The sequence below is a fragment of the Anthonomus grandis genome, chromosome 17 (assembly GCF_022605725.1).
Source record: "Anthonomus grandis grandis chromosome 17, icAntGran1.3, whole genome shotgun sequence".
NCBI lineage: Eukaryota > Metazoa > Arthropoda > Insecta > Coleoptera > Curculionidae > Anthonomus > Anthonomus grandis.
This window is the reverse complement of record NC_065562.1, coordinates 2,016,180-2,040,176: the sequence shown is the minus strand read 5'-3', so window position 1 is coordinate 2,040,176 and position 23,997 is coordinate 2,016,180. Positions and strand designations below refer to the sequence as shown.

At 35.1% G+C, this 23,997-nt stretch overlaps 1 protein-coding gene across 4 annotated transcripts in view; it reads left to right on the top strand.

Annotated features, from left to right (window-relative positions):
* LOC126746095 (retinal guanylyl cyclase 2-like) overlaps positions 1-23,997 on the top strand; it is a 407,445-nt gene that overhangs the window by 345,772 nt on the left and 37,676 nt on the right. For 3 of the 4 annotated variants that reach the window (XM_050454203.1, XM_050454205.1, XM_050454202.1), the window contains exon 14: positions 21,315-21,404. The exons of the other annotated variant lie outside the window; for it this stretch is intronic. In XM_050454203.1, the coding sequence (XP_050310160.1) occupies positions 21,315-21,404 (90 nt within the window). The remainder of the gene's footprint in view (positions 1-21,314; positions 21,405-23,997) is intronic. 4 annotated transcript variants of the gene reach the window in all.

Below are 23,997 nucleotides of genomic sequence, written 5' to 3'. Positions count from 1 at the left end.
CGCGGATTTTGCCATTGAACGGTTTTTTCATCCGAAAATATTAGCGTTTCCCATATGTTGTTTTGGTGTGCATATTGATGAACAAATTCTAATCTTTTCTGTTTGTTTGCTTCAGTAAAAAATATTTTATTTGTTACACAGCAACTTTTAATTTCCGAATTTCTTATCCTACTACGAGCTGTATTAGCAGAACAAGGAAAATGCGTGTTTTCTTTCGCCTTTATTGCTGTTTCAAACGGATTGTTTCTTAGAAATCCAACTAACTTTCTATCTTGAATGTCGTTTGTAATTTTTGGTCGACAAGAAGTTGGATTTCTTACAATAGCTCCATATTCTGCAATTTTTGGCTTTTTTTTATGGGAAACACAAGCACAAGAGGAAAGTCCTATGTCACTGTTGGAGTGATGCTTGCGCGAAGATATTTGTGGGCATTTATCTTGAATCGCTGTAGGTTGTATGCGTCGGGAAATATGTGAGATGGAAGCCCGTTCCACAAAGAAGATGTTCTCCAGATCAATGAGTCCCGATAAAGCGACGTCCTTGGGGTTGGCAGGTGGACTCGATGTTGATGAGCCGCAACTGCTAAACGCGTCCTTCTTGTCGGAACAGCCCTGGGTGGAATCAGGCCTGCCAGCTCAGAGGACCACTTACCGTGATAATAACGGTAGAATAAACAGAGATCAGCCACCTTTCTCCTGTGCTCCAGACTATCCAGAGTCTTTGTCAGTTCTGGTTTGTCGATAAGACGAATAGCTCTCTTCTGTATAGAATCTAGCAGCTTTAAACTATGCTTGGGTGCAGAGCTCCAGACATGCGAGCAATACTCGAGGGAAGGGCGTATTTGAGCCCTATACAGAGTCAGCAGCTGTTCTGGTGTATACAGTTTTTTGTTTTGAAAAGCACTCCGAGTTTTTTGGAAGCCCCATCTGGCGACCTCGGCAACGTGGTCATGACAGGACACACTGTTGGTGACCTCGACTCCTAGAAGATGTAAAGATGATTTCATTGGCAATGTTTTCCCTGCCATAACCAGCTCCGGGCCACCAAGGTTAGTCTTCATCGTAAATACTGCAGCCTGCGTTTTTTTAGCGTTAAAATTGACCAAATTGTTATCGCCCCACTCCAAGATTGCTCTAATATCGTTGTTGGTGGAAGCTACTTGTTGCTGCCTAAGATTCTGAGAACTTGCAGTTGTCGTTGGCTTGGCGGACTTAAATGTGAAAATAAGTGTGCTATCGTCCGCAAAGCTGTAGATTGGATTTACAGTGGTTCCTAGCAAATCGTTGATATATACCAAGAAAAGGGTGGGGGATAGACTGCATCCTTGAGGGACTCCAGCGTTAATGTTAAATTTGTCGGAGAGACGGCTACTTGGATTGTTCGTTGTTCAAGAAAACTTTTGATCCAATTCAATAATGAGTTTTGTATGCCGATTGAGGAGAGCTTGGTTAGTAGTCCCTCATGCCACACTCTGTCAAATGCCTTGGAAATGTCAAGAGCGACTGAGCGGGACTCGCCGTGCTTCTCCATGGCCTCCGTCCACAAGTGTGTGACGTAGGCCAGAAGATCGCCGGTGGATCTAAGCTTTCGGAAGCCGTATTGATGATCGCTGATTAGTCCCGATGATTCCAGATATCTTAACAGTTGTTAGTTGACTGCTTTCTCCATAATCTTCGATATTACTGGAACTAGTGCAATCGGGCGGCAATTGGTACGTGTCCAGTACTCTGTTATACACGGATCACTAGAATATACCAAAAGTTTATATAAACAAATAAAAACTGGTATATTCTAGTGATCCGAAAACCACGTTCCCTAAAATCATTTAGCAGGTGGCAACATAGTTGTGACATGTAAAAAGCAGTAGTTTTGACAAATATCCAAAATAAATTGTGTCTGGAGGCAACTATACATCTTTTGAAAAGATGATAATGAAGTTTCCTTTCTTTAAACTTGAGCTACCGGTTACCAAGAAATTGAATTTAAGTTTATGTATTAGTACTTTTTACCGTTTTATCCTATCAATTGTTCAAAATATCCTGTCACTTAAAACAGCAAAACGTTCCGGGACATTTTAATATAAATCAGGAGTCATTTGATCGCATCCATTAGAGTTAGAGTTCCTTTTATCTTCTAAGGATTTAGGCTGGTTAGCATACATTTTCGATTTGGGATGTCCTATAAAAAAGACTCAAGGGAAGACGTATCGGGAGATCTCGCGGGCCCTATATCAACCCTTCTCCCAATATATCTACCAGGAAACTTTCATTCAGTACAAGTCCAGATTCCCATTTGAAAAGTAAACGTGGATGCCGCCCAGGTGTTGAAGTTATAGAAATGGAATTTATGTGTAAGCCTCCCTCAAAATTATTATTTTTTTTAATTTCCACATATAAAGCCGTAAATCTAGCTGACAGCAATTGCAAAAAGCGCACTTATATAACAAACCAAACTTTCAGATTTGTTTTGGTTAAAAAGCAAAGAAGTTTTGATGTTTCCTGTTGTTATTCTGGGCCACCCGGTAAGTACCGGAAATGTTTCTAGTAAAGCCTATGTAACCGTTTTTAACATTTTTGGGACTTCGTTTCTGAAGCATTTTAAAATATTTTAAGCATGTCTTACAGAGATCATAAGGCATATATGAATACAAAACTTCCTAGTGTATACATTCTTCCCAGAGCTTTAAATTTAAATGTAAAAGAACTAGGAATTATTCAAAATAATAACTAGTTTTTTATTATATCAAAGTACTGGATTTAAAAAAAATTGTAAATATGTAGAAATTTACGATGGGTTCCTATACAGAGAAGTTCTCTGGAAAACGAAGAATAGGAAAATATAGTTTAACAAGATTGCAGAATAATTACAGGATTCACAACTGAAACATTTTATTAGTTTTGGCATTTCCGGGTATACCGGCAGTAAATATCAACTCCGTTAATTCAGATGAAAGTTAACTATGTTTTTAGATTTTTCTTGAAAATCTAAACACATTGTAAGTATAACATCTTATACCTTAGGGTTTTTGAGGTATATAAATTTTATGTAAAAAAACGTCTGCAAAAAAACAGTTTGGAAAACTCCCTGTATAATTCTTTAATTATTAGGTATTATTTATATAGGTCTTGACTGTTTCTCTACGAAATGTTGATTTATATTCTTCTATAATAATATCGGGAACAAAATAGTAAATTATAGAAATATACACGCTTAACCAGTTTTTTTGGGTGCCGAGATACGCATGTACTATTCATCAGAAATTCATAGGCAAAGCCTTAAGTTGAAGAGCGTTGCTTCACTCAATTGAATCCTTGTACGGTGGCTGCTGAGACTAGAAATATATTTTTTCTAGTAAATGCCATACGAAACGATATGTTCATTTTGCATTAAACTTTAGTTTGTTAAGTGGTAAATAAGTAAAACCTTAGAGTTCTCCTTTTTTGGCCAAAAATCATCTATATAACTATTTTTTAAAATTGTATACATATTTTATACATATTATTATTAGTTCATTGTTTTTCGTAAACATGGACCATTTTTGCTTACAAAATAATCATACAAATGAAATACGCAATAGTAAAAGACTGATACAACTGATCGAACTAAAGATTCGTACTGAAAACCACACAGTAACACAAATTTTGATAAACGATAAAAGCAGTAAACAAAAAACGTAAAGAATTTACACGACATTAGCCGAGAATATCAAAGAATTTATTTATTAAATTTCTTATTTTTTCGATTTTTAATGTTATACTATCTCTTTTGTGTTGGGAAATACAATGATTTTTCGGTAACCGGTGAAACGGCGACAGTGAATTCTAAATCACCGTGATTTTAAACAGTGATTTGAATCACTGCAGTGACTTGATTATAATACATACATATTAAAGTTGATGTAAATAGCTCCGCACTGCTGCAGCTCCGCACAGCTGCGGAGCTATTTACATATGTGGTTAAACCCAAAATGAAAATAAAAATAAGAACAGCTGGGTATCTGGCAACGAATACGAATTATGCAGCTCTTAACGGTTTTTTTTTCATTGACATTCGTCATCATATTATTAATATTTATTGATTTAATTATCACACCTGAAGATGGTAAAACCGTCATATTTAATTTCACTATCACTACTATCACCACATAAATTGAATTATTTTTAATGAATATATGAATATATGTATGTTGCCATATTATTATCTGTAAAAATAAAATCAAGTTTCGGGTTTATGAATCACCTACATTCAAAAATTAAAATTTTTAATTAATCGAACACAAAACATTTGGAATTTGTAATAAATTACACGGACTACACTATCGCTAAACTTTTTTTTTAGAAGATTGGCACAAACAACAAATGGGATCGTAACTAAAGGAATGACGTACGAACCTGTTATATAAATTTCTCCACTTATTGTTTGTGTTGTTTTTTCAAATGGACGCAATACTTTAGAAGTTTTTACTTTTTAGTTCCTTACATAGATTCCATTCAGAAGGACTTAAAACAGGCACATTTTCGTGGTCTAAAATTGCTATTGTGCTTTTTACACCATTTTCTAAAGTTACCATGCGGTCAAGCATGTAAAATGTAGAATTCCACCTAGTGGCTACGTCCTGAATTAATTTTAGTGGTTCAGCAGATGGATTAATTTGCTTTTGATATTCTGTTAGCTTTTATTTACCTATATAGCTTCGCCTAAAATGTCCAAGAATTGCTCTAACTTTAGTAAGAAGATCAACAATATTGGGCTCAGACAAAGAATCTTTAACTATCAAATTTAATGTGTGGGCAAAACATTCAAAATGTTTCCACCCTAATTCCTTAATTATGGCGTTTTTAATATTGGAGGCGTTATCAGAAACTACCAAAATTATTTTATTTAACAGGTTCCAATCTGATACAATTCGGTTTATTGTTGCAGCTAAATTTTGGCCAGTATGATGGCCTTTCATGGCAATTCATGGAAATTTTTTTCCTATTAGGAAGTTCATATGAGGGATTTAGTGCGTGAATAAGTTCTCTAAACCCTGTGTCCTCTACAATTGTGAAGCTCTAAAAATCTTTGAAGAACAACTGCAAAAATTTTTCGTTTATTTCATTCACCGTTGATTTTCCGATTCTTTTTGGCAAGTATGTCGTAACTTTTTGTTGAGTACTCGATTTTATCATTGCAACCGATGTCACTGATGTGCCAGAAGTTGATGTAACGACAAACTGTAATGGTGTGTTATTGGTACTGGTACTAGCTGTATTTTCACTGCTGATAGGATTTTTAGTGTTTGTGTCACCAGTCTTTATTACCGGGATTTAATGTAGTTAAAGAAACTGAGGGATGATTAGAGGTAATGCGTTTTCTTAGATTTGAGTTAGTCATTTTATAGGAAAGTCTTTTCTTGCACATATTACATGTTGCATAATAATTGTCACTTTCAACAGGCGTAAAAAATTCCAGATTTCACTAGTCTTCGCTTTTTTTGGACATGTTACAAACTGAAAATGAACGAAATAAATTAAAATTTTTAAGGGAAAAGTTTATTTTATTCTTTTGATAGTATAGATTTTTTTATTTTTCTACAGTCATGCCGTTTATTAATTCATTCATATTATGTATTCATTTAAACAATATTTACAAGATTAAAAAATTTAATTCGCATATTACAATTTATAAAGCAAATCCGGACTAAAACAACTAAATATTTTTATTTAAAATTCACTTAGACCATACTTTACTTACCTATACAGTATTATTCGTACGATAACAGAAACCGGTACTGAACTAACTAAATTCTAAATTCAATAAAATTAAAAAATCTGACTTTCGTGGGAGCTGCGTCGTTTGGCGACAAAATGTCCCAAAATATTACGCGAAAATCCAGGCATTTTTAAAATATTTATTCTAATGCGGGTTTTACAGACATAACAATGTGTAAAACCCGCATAGAATTGTAATCTTAAAATGTTTAATATGCTGTATTTTGCATAATGAAAATTAAAGCGTTATTCTAATAAAAAATAAAATATCAACTCTGAAAAAAATATAATAAAAAATCAGAAATAAAACTCTAATAATAAACAAACTTAACAACATATCATTTTTTAAATAAAAGGCTCAAATAAACCGCCTTCTTTCGCTAAACAAAAACTTAACTTATCGTAAAAGCTATTTCGCACCTCCAAAAGAATTTCAGGTAAAATGGAATTGGCACCTTCGACAATTTTATTTCGCTTAAGGTAACCCCACAGATAAAAGCAATTTGAAGACAAATCTGGAGATCTAGGAGGCCATTTAATATCGCCAGTCCCACTAATAAGGCGGTTAGGAAAAGTATTTGTTAAAAATTCTTTTACCCTAGCCGCGTTATAAGCAGGACAGCCATCTTGCTGAAAATAAACCAATCCCAGGTCTACATCAGGTAGGATTTGAATGGCAGGAACTTGCAAGAACTTGGCAAGAACTTGGTTTTGCAGCAACTCAAGGTACTTTTAGGCGTTTAAAGTGCCGTCAATAAAAAATGGCCCTATAACATTGTCGCCCAAAATACCTACCCAAACATTGAATTTCTGAGGATACTGGGTACGAAACTGAAAACTTCTGTGCTCGTTTTCCTGAGACCAATAACGAACAATGGAAGGATTGTGTTTGCCATGTAATGAAAAAGAAGATTTATCAGAAAACAAAATATTTTTTAAAAAATATTCGTTTTCATTTGTTTTTTCCATCATGGTTTCACAAAATCCCATTCTTCGCCACTGGTCTTCAGGAAATATTTCCTGAGTTTTTGAATACTTGAAACATTTGTACCCATATTTTTTCCAGATATGAGCCACAGTTTCATTGCTCATTCCCAGTTCCTCTCCAACACTTCTAGTGGACCGTGTCGAATCAAGTTCTAGGGTACTGCAAACCATTTCTTCCCGCCATTCTATATCCTGGACCACTTCAACAGATGGTTCTTTTCGTTTTGTGTGGCATTTTTTACAATCTTAAAGACAAAAAGATGTCTCAAAGTTTGTAACCACATTTAAATCCGTTTTTGCACTGAAAACAAATCTCTACATTGTACTGCCGAATTGCCTCCAGAAAACCATTTAATTAGTTGAACTCTTTCGGAAGGGGTATAAACAGCCATAGTGAAAAAAACACGAAAATAACGCTCAAAAATTATTAATGCAACGTGCAGTAACACAGCAAAGTGAGGTCTGCTGATTCCCGGTTCTAAAAATAAAAACGAAAAATTCCGCCGCCTGCAAACCGCATCGATAACACGATCTGTATAAGGAGTTGCTTCTTTCTTTATTTATTACATATGAAATAACATAAACAGAATGTTTCCTGTGGTACTTCAGAGATTAGGCCTAAAAAGAAGTGTGTGCCTTATTTAACACAATATTCGGCTTTGGATTGGTTAATCGCTTGTAAAAAGTTTTTATAACCATATCTCCAATATCATAATAGTAAATAGAATAAAGTTATAAATAATAAGATTTGGGCCTGAGCCGCATCAAAAGCATTCGAAAAATCAACAAAGATGCTTTGGTTTGTCTAATTCTTCGAATAACTTGTAAGTTTTTGTATTGCATCTTCTGTTCATGTTATTTGTCGCATACGGAAAAGTTTATTTGGCAGGAAGGAATATTTTGGTATAAATGATCACGCCTATTTTTAGTGCCTCTAAAAATATTCCTACTTTAAATGCTATGTGTGCTTAATATATGTGATGTGTTATTTCATTTTTAATTTCTTTTAGTGTTTCAGACCTAATAGAGAGAGATCAATACCTAGAGATTTACCATTCGTTATGATCTCTATGGTATGCAAAAAGTCAACAGGTGTCGTTTCACTTAAAAACTGAAAATTTGGTCATCTCAAAAGTATTTAATAGCATGGTTAATTTGATATTATTAGTCTAATTTCGGTAAAATATTTATTTAGATTATGTTTGGCTGTATCTGGTTTTCTTTTTAGTATATAACTGTTTGTTAGTTTCCTCCTTTGAATCTTTGAATTTTGGTTTTGTTATTTAGAGTTACGATTAAAGTTTACGAGTTAAAGATAATTAATTCACACGATTTTATAATACCCTATTTTGATTCAAATTATCTGTAATTATCGCGTTGCTAAACTGTTTTGCTGTTTAACATTTTTTTATAAAATATTTCTAGTTTCATTCTGTATTACTACCCTTAGTCGCAGTTGCTGTCGTTTCACGGTCCGCCATTCTGCCGGCGTCTTCAAAGCGTATTCTAAAACTTGAAGATGCGTCAATAAATTTCACTTAAAGCCAAAAATCTGGAAACGATAATACTTTGTCATTTGGCCACACCAGGATTTTCTAGTGAGTTTTCTCGCTCATCTGAATTCTATTTACCCCACTATCCAATCGACAATTAGAGTCTTTTTAACCTTGGAGAAACATAATCCTACAGAATACTTTTATCAAGTTGGTTATATACAGGAATCATAATATTGCACAAAAATTTAAGGGCGTATTCCTTGGGTGAAAATATTGAAAAAAATTTCTATTACCTTTGTCCGAAAATGCTTCTCTGCGGAGATACAGGGCGTTGAAATTTTGATTTCATTTTCAATTTTTCTAAATTATTGTAAAGTAAAAGGGCATAACCGTATGATATGCTTAGATGCAGGGAGGTTTTCTTAGATGCTAAATTTAATTTTTTTCATAGTAGTAGATATCACTAATAAAGGGTGCCACGCATTACATTTTGTGTTTTTAAATACAACAATGAAAACAACCGATTTATTATTCAATTTAATCCTTATAAAATCAAAGGTTTTTACAAAAGGGAAAAGTGATTAACATGACGTAAACCACAAACATGACTCCAACTAGGAGTAGAGGTTATAAAAGTTGTTGAAAATGTTGCCCTCCAACTTCAATGTAAGCACCTACCCTACGAACCATTAATTGTCACATTCGTTCAAAAATGCTGCTGTGTTTTGACATTTTTAACATTTTCAATTGGAGTAGTATAAACTAATTGTTTTAGGTAACCCTAGAGGAAAAATTCTAATGAGTTTAAATAGGGAGATCGGTTGTGGACCTCCGCGGCCTATCCAGCGATTGGGATATTCTGTATCTAAATATTCTCGAGTAATTAAGCTAAAATGCGCTGGAGCACCATCGTGCATAAATACATTTGATATCTTAGCTCAAGAGGGACTTCTTCTAATAAGGCAGGCAGTTCCTTCGAGCAAATGCCGATAAACATCTCCAGTTAATCGTTCTGGCAAAAAAACTGCGAGTTATGTTTTCAACTTCCATCATAAAAAACATAAAGAGAAAAGCAAAGCTGCATAGAAATTGTATAAAAGCATGGAAATACAAAGGCATTTAATGATTTTCAACTACTTAGAAATCAAATTAAAACGGATATAAATTTAAGCTACCGAAATTATATCTCAAGAATTGAAACTAATATTAAAAGTGACCCTAAACATTTTTTGGAACTTTGTTAAAGGTAAACAAGATGTTTCGACAGTATCCGGCTGTATGAAGTTGGCAGGTCGAGGTTTATATAAGCCAGCAGATATCTTAAATGCATTTGCAGATTTTTTAGGATGTCTTACTCAATTCCTAATAACACAACACCCGTAAATTCTTTTGCAACCATCACCGACAACATACACATAAATAGCATAACAGAAGCGGAGATTTTATCGGCGATTCGTAGGCTTAAATCAAAACCAACTTCGGGTCCTGACTTAAATCCAGCATACTTGATTCGTGATTACCGCTTTGTCCCTGTAAAACCGCTTAAAATACTATGTAACCTATGCCTTAAACCTGAAAAACTACTTAGTTTATGGAAAAAATCCTAGTGTATCCCATATTTAAGAGAGGAGACAAATCAGAAACTGAAAACTACAGACCGATCTCAATTATTTGCAATTTTGCTAAGATTTTCGAAATTATTCTTCACGACATAATATTTTATAAAGTTCAAAATAAATTAGTGACGAATCAGCATGGGTTTTTCAGGAGCCGCTCAACAACATCCAATTTGATCCTAAAAACTCAGTACATTGCGGAATTTATTGATCGGTGCTATTAACCTGTATCTCGATTTCTCAAAAGCGTTTGATAGGCTTGATCATGGAATCCTTTTGATTAAATTATCAAATTTTGGTTTTTCTGAATCGCTTTTAAATATTTTCAAAATACTACCTTTCAGACCGTTGTCAGTATGTCGCAATGAATGGCTTTCATTCAAGAGATAATTTAGCAACCTCAGGTGTTACGCAAGACACGGTGTCAGGTCCTTTGCTTTTTAATATTTTTGTAAATGGCATTGGAGCTTCGCTTTCCTTTAATTATTTACTATATGCCGACGATGTAAAATTGTATACTGATATAAAATCTATTAACGATTGTCTTGGGATATATTTGGAATATTTGGGAAGATACACAAACCTGTGTTTTAAAATATACCCGGTCGACCTATCGATTGCCGTTCAGTTTCGTTCATCGTGTAGTGCTGCCGCGAACCGGCAAATCTAGGAACGATTCATTTAAGCTGCTTGGACTTCTTTGAGAGACGTTTTCAAGTCGCTGGAATCACCGGCTTCATGGCCGTGTTTAAATCAGTTTAAATCAAATATTCAATCAACATTTATATTGAATTAATAACTGGTGTATTCTCAAGTAAAACATAAAAAAGTGCGTTGTTGTATCTGCTAAGAGGAGAAAAGAACCAATTTTATTTGAGTATGTTCTAAATCCGGAGCCAATTACCTCATCCGATTATTATAAGGATTCAGGTGTCTGGTTTGATAGCAAATTATCATTTGTTCCGCACTATAAGATTATTGTGTCAGAGTCTTTGAGAATGTTTTGATTTATAGTACCTTCTACCAAGAATTTTCAGCAGACAGACTCTGTGAAATTACTGTTCAATTCTTATGTTCGTTCTAAACTTGAGTATGCCGCTGTTGTATGGTCCCCTGGTTATGCTTTGCATTCAAGTTTCAAGATGGCGTGCATTCTCTACAAGGCTGTTGCAATGACGAACTTCTGGTAAGATTTAATCATGATTCACTTATGAAACGTAGAAGTTCTGCGCAACTAGTATTTTTGTTTAAATTAGTCAGTGGCAAGGTAGATTGACCAGATTTACTCGAAAAACTTAATTGGTAGCAATATGGCTGTTACTGGTTAGTTATATTTAGTATTTATCTCGTTTTCTATTTCAGTACTTGATTTAATTTTGTTTTTTTTCTAGCCTTCAATTTCTTTTTTTAATCTTTATGTTGTAGTCGTCGTAAAATGCGACTCTTTAAGGAAAATCACCTGGTAAAAGTGCTTGCCTCGCTGTAAATGGTACGGATATAAGAGTTCCCTCTTCACTATTGTACTTGTTGTAGAATCCTCCTCAATTTGGTTTAACACTGCCTCTTCTGCTTCCACAGTTGCAACTGTACGAGGTCGTTCACTGTTAGCGGTTAATTTCTTGAAACTGCCATTTTCACCGAGTAGCTGATGGAGGCGAATAAACATTTGACCATGTGGAGTAGCACCATTCTTCTTTGTGAATACGCCTTCCTTCGTAGGCATTGCCGTTCGCAATACCATACACAAAATGAATATTACACATTTCTCTGTTACTGTAATTCATTTAAAATGAAAATTTACAAGTACACTTGTACACTTTATTTAACTGTCAAGTATAGAAAAGTCACTATGAACTTTTATTTATTATTTACTGAAAACGATTACAAGAATGCAACAATATCAGTACCAAAAACTTGAAGGTGGAGTCATATCGCAAATGGCGTCAACATCCTTCCATCGAAAATCGGAGGAACTTTTTAGCCTCCAGAAATAGCTGCAAGCGAATTATTGATGAATGCAAAGAGAGTCACAACAACAGGATCAGAAACAAACTGCTAAACTGCCCAAATGGAACAAGATCTTTCTGGTCGGTATCGAAAGCCGTTAGTCAAGGATTTGCTAAGTCGGCCTTGCCACCCCTAACAGCAGATGATGGTTCTATCGCGGTAACAGCAAGGGAAAAAGCCAACTTACTGGGTAAACTCTTCGCGTCCAATTCTACTCTGCACTCGCAAGGCAAAACACCGCCATATTTGCCAAGGGTGAATTCATCGATGGGAGAAATTTCGTTTCCCCAACGAATTATAAATAAAATTCTTAAAAGCGTAGACACCAACAAAGCTACTGGACTCGATGGAATTCCAGCCCTAATACTAAAACGTTGTGCAGACGAATTGACTCCTCCCTTATGCAGACTGTTCACGGCATCGTATAAACAGGGCCAATTTCCAACAAGCTGGAAAACTGCTCGAGTGCAAGCTGTACCCAAAAAGGGTAAGAAGACGATGCCCTCCAATTACCGCCCGATTGCACTAGTTCCAGTAATATCGAAGATTATGGAGAAAGCAGTCAACCAACAACTGTTAAGATATCTGGAATCATCTGGACTAATCAGCGATCATCAATACGGCTTCCGAAAGCTTAGATATACCGGCGATCTTCTGGCCTACGTCACACACTTGTGGACGAAGGCCATGGAGAAGCACGGCGAGTCCCGCTGAGTCGCTCTTGACATTTCCAAGGCATTTGACAGAGTGTGGCATGAGGGACTACTAACCAAGCTCTCCTCAATCGGCATACAAAACTCATTATTGAATTGGATCAAAAGTTTTCTTGAACAACGAACAATCCAAGTAGCCGTCGATGGATACCTCTCCGACAAATTTAACATTAACGCTGGAGTCCCTCAAGGATGCATTCTATCCCCTACCCTTTTCTTGGTATATATCAACGATTTGCTAGGAACCACTGTCAATCCAATCTACAGCTTTGCGGACGATAGCACACTTATTTCCACATTTAAGTCCGCCAAACCAACGACAGCCGCAAGTTCTCAGAATCTTAGGCAGCAACAAGTAGCTTCAATCAACAATGATTTTAGAGCAATCTTGGAGTGGGGCGATAACAATTTGGTCAATTTTAACGCTAAAAAAACGCAGGCTGCAGTATTTACAATGAAGACTAACCTTGGTGGCCCGGAGCTGGTTATGGCAGGGAAAACATTGCCAATGAAATCATCTTTACATCTTCTAGGAGTCGAGGTCACCAACAGTGTGTCTTGGCATGACCACGTTGCCGAGGTCGCCAGGGCGGCTTCCAAAAAACTCGGAGTGCTTTTCAAAACGAAAAACTCGACTCTTTATAAGGCTTAAATACGCCCTTCCCTCGAGTATTGCTCGCATGTCTGGAGCTCTGCACCCAAGCATAGTTTAAACCTGCTGGATTCTATACAGAAGAGAGCTATTCGTCTTATCGACAAACCAGAACTGACAAAGAGTCTGAATAGTCTGGAGCACAGGAGAAAGGTGGCTGATCTCTGTTTATTCTACCGTTATTATCACGGTAAGTGCTCCTCTGAGCTGGCAGGCCTGATTCCACCCAGGGCTGTTCCGGCAAGAAGGACGCGTCTAGCAGTTGCGGCTCATCAACATCGAGTCCACCTGCCTACCCCAAGGACGTCGCTGTATCGGGACTCATTGATCTGGAGAACATCTTCTTTGTGGAACGGGCTTCCACCTCACATATTTCCCGACGCATACAACCTACAGCGATTCAAGATAAATGCCCACAAATATCTTCGCGCAAGCACCACTCCAAGAGTGACATAGGACTTTCCTCATGTGCTTGTGTTTACCATTAAAAAAAAAAAAAAAAAAAAAAATTTTGGCCAATAATCGATTTTTTTTCTTACATTTTTTGTGGCGTACGAGCGATGAATAGATATGTTTTTCTCTGTATCTCTTTATATGAAGTTTTTTTAATATGTGGACCCAAGGAATACTCCCTTAAATTTTCGTGCAATAATAATGACTTTTTTAAATGGAATTTTTGAAAGATGAAATAATATTCTTAGTATTCCAATTTGGTTTTCAGGAGATAAGTATAATAATCTGCTCATCTCTAATACAATACCCATGTAATATTTACAAATTTCTTGAGGGCCTGCATGATTATAGGGGCTTAATATTTGTGGTAGAAGATCTATCAAGCGTCTATGTTTGTTTTTATCATGAAATTCTGTTGGGAAAACATGAACTCTTTGAAATTGAGGTCATCTGCATTGGTTTGTCTGCTCTGACTATAGTTTTAGAGACATAAAGTTTCGTCTTGGATCTTCTGATTTTCTCTTGATTTAACGAGCCTTAATCTATACATGAAATTTACATATTCACAATTGTTTGGCTCAAATCTTTATCACCGATATCCAATAAAACTAAAGTCTCGTATTTTCATTGTGGTTTAAACAATGTAGCCAATGGGAGCCATCCAGTTACTCAATATGACGGTGGAAATTTTCTTCGCTTAATCCTACATTGTGACTTTAAGTTAACATATTAGTCTTGCTAAAAAAAGGATCTGCGGTTGTAGAAGTAACAACTCAATTGGTGCATCAGCTGTTGAAAATGTTTACCTTGATTAGAGCCTTAGGTCTTTGGGAAAATGTTAGTACTGGAAGTTGGTAACCTCTCATTCAAGCATGGGCCTAATACAGGATGAATGCAAAACTATTATATTCTTTGGTTGCCTGTCAAAGTTTTTTTTAGCAAAAGTCCTTATTATTATATATTTCCTGTAGTTCTGCATTGTGAGGTTCTTTTTTAGAGTGTACTTTCAGTTTTAATTTGGTTATTATAGTGCACTTATTTTTTCTATTTTCTTTTTTAGTAGACTTAAGTATTTTTTATATGCTTTCCAATATTACTACATAAAATATAATTATGCAATTGTAGCATTAACTTTTGTAGTTTGAATTGCAGACAAAGACTTTTCATATTTAAAATAATTTTTTTTTAAAATTAAGAGGCCTGATATCAGACATACTCTTAGACCAACAGAACGAACGTATACGAAAAAAGTGTGCATTTTTTACCAGCATTTTCTAGCACCAAAAACAAACAAAAAATTATAGAAACATAGTTTGATAATTGATCCCTAAGGAAGCTGCAGTTTTGAAAGTGGTTTTTTTTATTATTTTTGAAAAGGTTTCACATAAAATCATTAAATTTTGTACATTTTCTTAAAGAAGGTTATTTTTACCTAAAAAATAACCTCAAAACTAAACTGAGTATATTAAACAGGACCAAGTTAAGATATTTTTATCCTATGAAAAACTAATTTTTTTTTGTCAAAAAGGCACTCTTAATTATGGAAATAATTCAGTGACTTTAAGGGAAATGATATTTATTTTTTAATTTGGCAAATTTAGGAGGCAATCCTCAATATAAGTCGAATTTTACTTAGATTTATGGCTTTAAATGCTTAAAAAAAATTCCATTCTATTGGATGTATTTGGGGGAGAAACTCCCAAATAGAGGTAGACAAAATTGTTTATACCACTGGAAAGTACTAGTAGACATGTATGTACTTTTTATCTTTATCGAAGGACCACAGCTTATATGGCGCTGAACCAATTAACCTAATCAATGAAAGTAACATGTGCAATACAAAATATGCTCATTTATTGTATCTAAAGATAAGGAAAATAGAACAGCTGTCCAGTATGGCAGGTGTAAACTATAGAATGTCTACTTAATTTAACTTTATTTACACTCACTTCTACTTCTTATCAGATAACGTTATTCGCTTCTCATTAACTAGGATCAATGGTGTTTATACTCTAATTACAAAGAATAAGTACTTTAACCTATTGCATCAACACACCATGCCGAACTTATAACTAGACATTTATATGAATAATTTATGCATTTTTATATGCATAAAGGTAGGTTTTAACTCGATTCAGAGTATAAGGGTATTTACGAACCTTCACTAGATCACAAAATTATTCAATGATCAACAAAAGTGTAAAGGTGGAGACCCGTTGGAATATGGATCTAAACTTGTTCACTAAAGGTGTAAACAAAGAGAGAAACCCATCATGGATATTAGGGGTAATAGGAAAAAAAGAGAAAATTCCGTGAGCAACTTCTGACTGCGATTACGACTCGCGACTCGACTCACAAACTATTTCTCGGCGACAGTGACTCAACCCAACTGAGATCGATTGTAGCAACTAAACTTAGTTCACGTGACTTTTTACCACCTTGTTTTTCTTAGTGGGTTATTATCGTTTAAGAGATACTACTTGAAAATAGTTGTATGACCTCTGATAAAGAGACTGATTCCATAGTCAAGATTTTAGGCTTGCAATGGAATCCTCTTAGTGATTCTTTTGTCTTTAAAATAGAATCTAAAGTAAAACCATGTACAAAAAGAAACATTTTATCTGATTTGGCTCGTATTTTCGACCCTTTAGGATTTCTTTCCCCTGTTACTGTCTCTTTGAAAATAATTATTCAACAATTATGGTCATCTGGACTAGACTGGGACCAACCTGCTCCTAACTCTATTAAAGAATACTGGTCTTTATTTAAAGAAGGTATTTCTACCCTATCGAGCCTTTTATTACCTCGAAAGATTATCCCTTCCCAGATGAAATTGTGTGAGATGCACGGCTTCTGCGATAGCTCGGAAAAGGCGTATGCAGCTGTAGTCTATTTGCGCATAATTACTTATGATGATAACGTTCAGACGTATTTGCTATGTTCTAAGAGTAGAGTAGCTCTTCTTAAGACAATCTCGATTCCAAGGCTAGAGTTGTGCTCGGCTGTCTTATTGGCAGATTTAATGTCATCAGTTAAAGAAGCACTTGCTGATTCTATAAATATTTCGTCATTGTTTGCATGGACTGATTCCACCGTAGCTTTAAGCTGGATAAAGTCTTCTCCCCATAAATGGACTACTTTTGTAAGTAACCGCGTATCGTATATTCAGGAAAAATTATCTGCGGATTGCTGGGCTCATATTAGGTCGGAAAATAATCCTGCTGACTGTGCTACCAGAGGTCTTCTTCCCCCCGAGTTACTTCATCTAGAAAAATGGTGGGCTGGACCAGAATTCCTCACATCTCATCTTACTGAATGGGTTAATGATCCCTGTATACTTGACGATAGTATAGACCTTGAAAAAAGAAGGATTGTTTTATTAACCTCGACTCCAGTAGTTAGCTTCTGGGATAATTTGATATCCAGATTCTCATCTTTATCAAAGATTATTCGTATTTTTGCATATGTTTTACGTTTCTGTGCATATGTAAAGGCTCCAAAACTCGTTGACAATAAAGGTCATGTAACATTGGCAGAATTGGATAGAGCTCTCTTACTTTTAATCCGAGAAGTTCAGAAAGTTTCATTTGCTCAAGAAATGGCAGAACTTTCGAAATCCAATCCTAATCTAACAGTATTCCCGAAATATATTCGGAAGCTCTCTCCTTTTTTAGACAAGGATGGTGTTCTCAGGGTGGGCGGACGATTGAAGAACGCTTCAATCTTTTCTTATACTCATAAACACCCCTGTCTATTACCCCGTGATCATCGAATTACCTCTCTAATTATTGAACAAACTCACATTAAATATATGCACCCTGGTTTACAAACTACCCAATTCCTACTCAGTCAACGCTTTTGGATTCCTTCTTCAAGAAGAATTATTAAACGAGTTTTGTCCTCCTGTGTACGTCGCTTTAAGTGTAACCCTTCATCACAAGCTCCTCTTATGGGTGATTTACCATCTTTTCGGGTAAATCAAATTAAATGTTTCACCAAAAGTGGTGTGGATTTTGGAGGACCATACTTAAGGTTGTAAGGCTTACATTTGCCTTTTTGTATGCATGTGCACAAAGGCTCTTCACCTGGAACTTGTTACGGAGCTTTCAAGCGATGCTTTTTTGGCCGCCCTAAGGCGCTTTATCTCTCGCCGCGGTCGTGTTACAGACATGTTTAGCGATTGCGGGACAAACTTTGTAGGTGCGTCAAAGGAACTGTTACAAAATATGCGTAATGCATCGATCAAAGAGGGCATCTTGTGGCATTTCAATCCCCCTTCAGCCCCAAATTTTGGCGGAATTTGGGAGGCTGGAATTAAGGCCGTAAAGGGCCATCTAACCCGCGTGGTTGGTTCGCATGTCCTTACATATGAGGAGTTTAACACTATTCTGACCTCAATAGAGGCAATCTTAAACTCTCGACCTCTCTGTTCACTAAGTAATGACCCTAACGACTTAACACCCTTGACCCCGAGTCATTTTTTGAACTTAGAACCTTTAAATACCTTCGTTGAATCGGACCTAACAGAGAATAACTTGGGTCGTCTTTCGCGCTGGCAACTTATTCAACGTATCCACCAGGACTTCTGGAAGAGATGGCATAATGAATATTTGCATACCCTTAATCAGAGATCTAAATGGTATAACCCAAGCAAAGACATTAACATTGATTCGTTGGTATTAATCAAGGATGACCACGCACCCCTTTCATGGTTGTTGGGTCGTGTCATAAAATGTTTTCCGGGCAGGGATGGCGTTACGCGGGTTGTAACGGTAAAAACACATAAGGGAACACTTTTCCGTCCTGTCTCAAAATTATGCCCGTTACCAAACCATTAATTTTTTCTTCTCGCGAAATCTATATTTCGCCTTAGAGTTTTCGCGTTACTTTTCATTTATTTTTTTTTTTATATATAAAATGTGGGACATTTTAGGTGGGCGGTATGTTCCGTCAAATCGGAAGACTCATTTCTTTATTTATTTTTATTCTTTTTTTTATTGTCAATATTCATATAATTATATTTAACATGAGCCAAACGTCGTGGTACTGATCGTTGTTAATATCTAAAGTTGTATTCTACAATTTCTTTAGTTTTTTTTTTGCTAAATCATTATTCGCGGCTTTTTATCGCGTCATATGTCAGACAACCTTAATTTTGACCGAGAAGAGTCGCACGCACCTCTGGTCCAGTACTGCATCGATCCTGATTGATGGGAACTGGCAGCATGAGCATTGGTATATAAACTACTGACCAAATAAGTCGCTCTCCATATATAAAGACACGCGAATGAATTCCAAAAATTATAAGTGCCAGCACACCGTCAAACCCAGCAAATATTTGGAGGTGAACCTGGAGGAGCAGTCCTGAACAGAAGCGACAGCAAGGTGAGCCACAAATTATTTTGGGGTTGTCTTGGCCGCCGTCTTAAATTTTTATGCATTAATTAATTAAAGATACAGTCCACTATTTTTATATTTCTCCTACAATTAAGTTAATAAGGTCGTTTCGAAGAAAGTTGAAGTTCTCTTTTGCATTACAACGATTGGGGAGTACTATTGGGTCAATTATTCGATCTCCAATGATCCTCTGCAAACATTGCATAAAAATATTTATTAAAAATGTATGTTTCAAACAACTCCTAGATTTTCTCCCCATTAAAGGTGCATATTACAAATATTAAGAACTTCATTCTTTGTAAACAGCAACTCAATAGACCACAATATGTATAGTACAATACAATATGTATAGGAAGAACATTATCCTTCAGTATTATCCGAACACAAAAGTGAAAACATGGGAAAATCTACTTTTGATAACTGCTATACGTGTTTAAAATGGTGTAACATGAAATTTATCCGATTTGCGGATTTTTTTGTCCGAACTTCTAATATTTTCTAAATCTTTTCAATAGGATATAAATCTGGACACTGGGATGGTAATTTTATAAGAGGAACCATTTATTCATTTAACCATTCATGAGGTCATTGTCGTATTGAAAATTATGTAGAAGTGGGTTTTTGTATTTCGCATATGCTTGACAGTTGGACCAGTATATTTTTGCAGAAATCTATTGTTAAGCGGACGTACACGTTGAATCCTCTGGGAAGACAATATAATTTGCGAATTTGTCTTCAGAAAATGTCGGGTCCAATCTACTTAACAACTACAATTGAAAAAGCAAACTAATACGTATTCAGGAAAATGTTGCAGGAAATGTTGGGTTTATTTAAAAATATTTGCTCTCTTTCTATCTACTTTTATCCACAGTACGAAATAATTTTTTTTAGTTTGAGCAGTCTATTCATAAAGAATGTGGGATGTGTTCACATTCTTGATTAAACATCTCATGATATTATTTAAAAAACATTCTTCCAAAGGATTTGAAGTAACATTTGTATTTGCTTATAAAAATGTTAATATTAAAAATACCCTAAGCTGGTTCTGATTAAGACGCTTTTAAATTTATTATTAAGGTGTGCTTAAAAAAAGAAATGTATTATACAAAATTAAATTATTTAGCTTAAACTGTTTTAAATTTTAAAAAAAACTTAAAAATCAGCAGCTTTCTCAAGGATCAATTGCCAAATTATGCTTATGTTAACTTTACTTTTTATATTTAGGCCTAGAAACTGTTAGTAAAGTTTTGCACACTTCTCGGGACATTCTGTAAGTTTATTAAATAAGTAAACGTAACATATATTAGTAATTATCCCCTTGTCTGTGGCCGGCATCAATTTTCTACAGAGGGAGAATAGCAAATAAAACATGGAAATGTCAAAACTTATACACACGTGGTGCAAAAAAAAAACATGGGGAAAAAATCTTAATAAAAATTTCGAAGAATATAACTTTTAGTGTAGGACAAAAATCCCAAAATTTGACCTCAATTACAAGCCAAAGAAAATTAAAAGAGGCTGAAATAAGATTAATCCAGAACCAAAAGTACAGTTACCCATATTATTATATGAATAGGGAGGTTTGAAAAGAATGTTAAAAAAGTCTTTAATTCTTTGCTACACAGAATACTCAAACGAGTAGAATACTAAGAGAGGGCAGCATTAGTAGAAACAGGATAGTATTGACAAAATAAAACTCGCAATTCCTTTATTACAAATCAATAGTTTTTAATAGAAAAAAAATTCTATCATAACTTGAACGTACAATTGTCGGTATATTCTTATTAATAAAAAAATATTGTTTTGATAGAATGTTTTATTGAGACAATTGGGAATACTTGTATTCCCAATTGTCTCAAAGGATACTTGACAGTACCAAATGCTGCCCTCTTTTTTTTAAATTTGCCGTATTAGTGAGCTTATATTAATAGCTGTCCGTTCTGTGGCTAGTAAATACTTGGTTGACTTTAATAAGCGACTTTTCAAACCTCACTTTTTAATAATATTTTGGGTCGAGTTACGAGTACTTTTGATTCTAAATTAATTTAGTTCCAACGCCAACTTTTACATAGTACCATAATCATTTCTTTTGCGATTTTTTTCGATTACGGAAGTTCCAGATTTTGTTGGGTAAGTAACTTATTTCTCCATGTTTTTCGTTTTTGAACCAAGTGTGTAGAATATTTTAAAGTCATCTTTTCATCTTTCTCTATTTCATTTTTGCTATTCTTCCCCTATAGGACTTGAATACCTCCGGGATTTAGACTGCTTCGGTCTGGGAAGGCTATATAAGCGGAAACAACGCCCAAAAAAAAAGAAAAATCAAAAAGGTAACTTTCTTATTTATTAATTTGTATGTTTGATTTTATTTCTAACTTTATATTTATCTGTTGTCGTCTTTTAAATAGTCTAATATCTTAAATTTTACCAGTAAAGCTATACATAGTTTAAAATTAAAAAACGCATGTTAATGTCATTGTACACTTTACAACAATTTAAATAGAATTTACATTAATAGGTTCGTTTTCTTTTGTTTGAACTTTTTTATATGTTTTCGCTATTTTATATTCCGGATTGTGTTTTTCTCTACTAGTATTTTCCAGAATTTTTTCTATTAATGTTATAATTTTGTCGGGGAAAATTGGTCATTTTAGTCAGGTGGCTTTAAACAAATTCAAGATCCGAACTTTATCAAAACATTTTTTGTACTACTCGACTAATTTTTCGCTAAAGATGTTAAGAGTCAATAGAAGACCAACACATTTTTTCTTTATATACTTCGCACCCATAAATACATAATTCCATCACTAAAACTACAAATCGAAAAAATATTTTGTCTCTTGAGGGTACGCTACAGATTCTCTAACCAAGTTACTGTATTCGATTTTTAACTACGATAAAAAAGTATACAATAAAAACAATGAATAAATAATTAAAAAGGACTAAAATTAGTTAGTCAGTGATTGTAATGGAACGAAATCAAACGAACAAAAAAATTGTTTTTCTGTCATTTTGTAACATGAAATCTCTTCATACTTTGTGGAAATATTATCATTAATTTTTTTTCATAACCTACTACAGAAACTATAGGAATATATGCAGTAAAACTATTTAAATAGAGAAGCATATGTACTACTTATCGCTTAAATAAAGCTTTTTATCAGCAGAGGGAAATCTGGAGGGAAATAATGAATGAATTACAAAGACTTACTTCAGGTGAAAAGGCCAATAAACGTAAAGTTCATGTCAGTTAATGACATCAATCAATATTATTTTTCTACATCATCGAATCTCTTATTATGGTCTTATGGATGGTCACTTTAATATTCCATCATTCAATTCATAAATTAGGTTCTTTACGGTATAAACTAACACAAAAGGGCAAACCCCATGGTACTCGAGTATCACGAGCGCCAGAGTTTCGAAGGTGCAAGTTGATGTTCGGGTAAAACGTGCTTTGAAAGTTGATTCCACAAACTAGCGACGTCCTAGGCGTCTGCAGAGATAAAACACCAAAATACACATCAAATTTTACACACAATATTTGTTGTATTACAGTATCATCAGGTCTAAAACTAAAACACCAAAATACACATCACATTTTACACACAATATTTGTTGAGCGAAACACGTGTCGTCAATAATAAATGTTTGTGAGACCGTGACTTGGTTGTTTTTCTTAGTTTGTTTATGCCTTTGAATTATTTAGGGCTATTGTACGAGATTCAACAAATTTCTCGATAACCTCGGTCCAAACATGTGTGACATAGGCCAACAGATCGCCATTAGATCTGTTTTCGGAAACGATACTGACGGTTTCTAATGATGTTAGTGGAGATATTTCAAAATTTGCTGGTTGACAGGTTTCTTTATTACCTTGACGATTGCCGGGACTAAACCAATCTGACAGTAATTGATGGGCACCGCCTTTTTTCCTTTTTTAGGTATCGATTAAATTCCCGCAAGCTTCCAGTTACCAAGGAGCAGATCTCTTCTGTATGAAAGAGAAAACAGTTTGCACAACGGTAGTGTCAGCACGTCCGCACGTTTTTTGAATACTATTGGCGGTATTTCATTAGGGCTGGTGGCGTTATTAGCGTTTAAGCCTTTGAGAACTTTTCTTAAAATTAATTTCTGTGAAAGAAAACTATCTCTGGCATCGAAGAAGCCTTTCTTGGAAAAATCGATGGTGTTTTGCCTTGTAGGTCTACGGTAGAGTTTGAAGCGAACATCTGACCCAGCAAATCTTCCTTTTCCTTTACAATCATTGTAATGGAACCAATCATTGGCCAACTGCTTTTGCTACAGACCAGAACGGTCTTGATCCATTTGGGCAATTGAGAAGTTCTCATTATAGTATTAACTTAGTACTTATTCTCAAGCCAACAAAGTTGATGCGATATGCTGGACTTAGGTCTTGCCGCCATTTGCGATAAGCAGATTTTATCGAACCATAGTTTGTTGTCTGAAGAGCTTTTCAATGTATTCGGAATATATGTTTCCATTCCTATCAACATCACGCCTTAAATCTCGCTCACATTCGCTGAAGGATCATTGGGCCTAAGTCTGTTTTAGGACCAGATCCAGAAGGCGGCTATCAAAGTCTTTCTGTTATCAGGGACTCTGGTTGGCTCCCTTATAGCTGTGTTAGGCCGTGACTAATCGCAAAGTCTTCTGCTTGATGCTCCTTATCATCAATTTTATTAGAATACGTCAACAAGTTGACATTGTGGCCAGTGACACACGTTAAAGTCTCCCGCAAAAAACAATTTCTGCACTTGGATGATTCGCTTGCAGGTTGTCGATATTGTCAGCAAGGTCGATGAAAAGCCTTCTGTAGTGTGTATTCCTGGGTGGGCAGAAATACTTTGTGGCTATTTCGGTTGGTATGTTAAACAAAACAAAACAAAACGTCGAAACCTG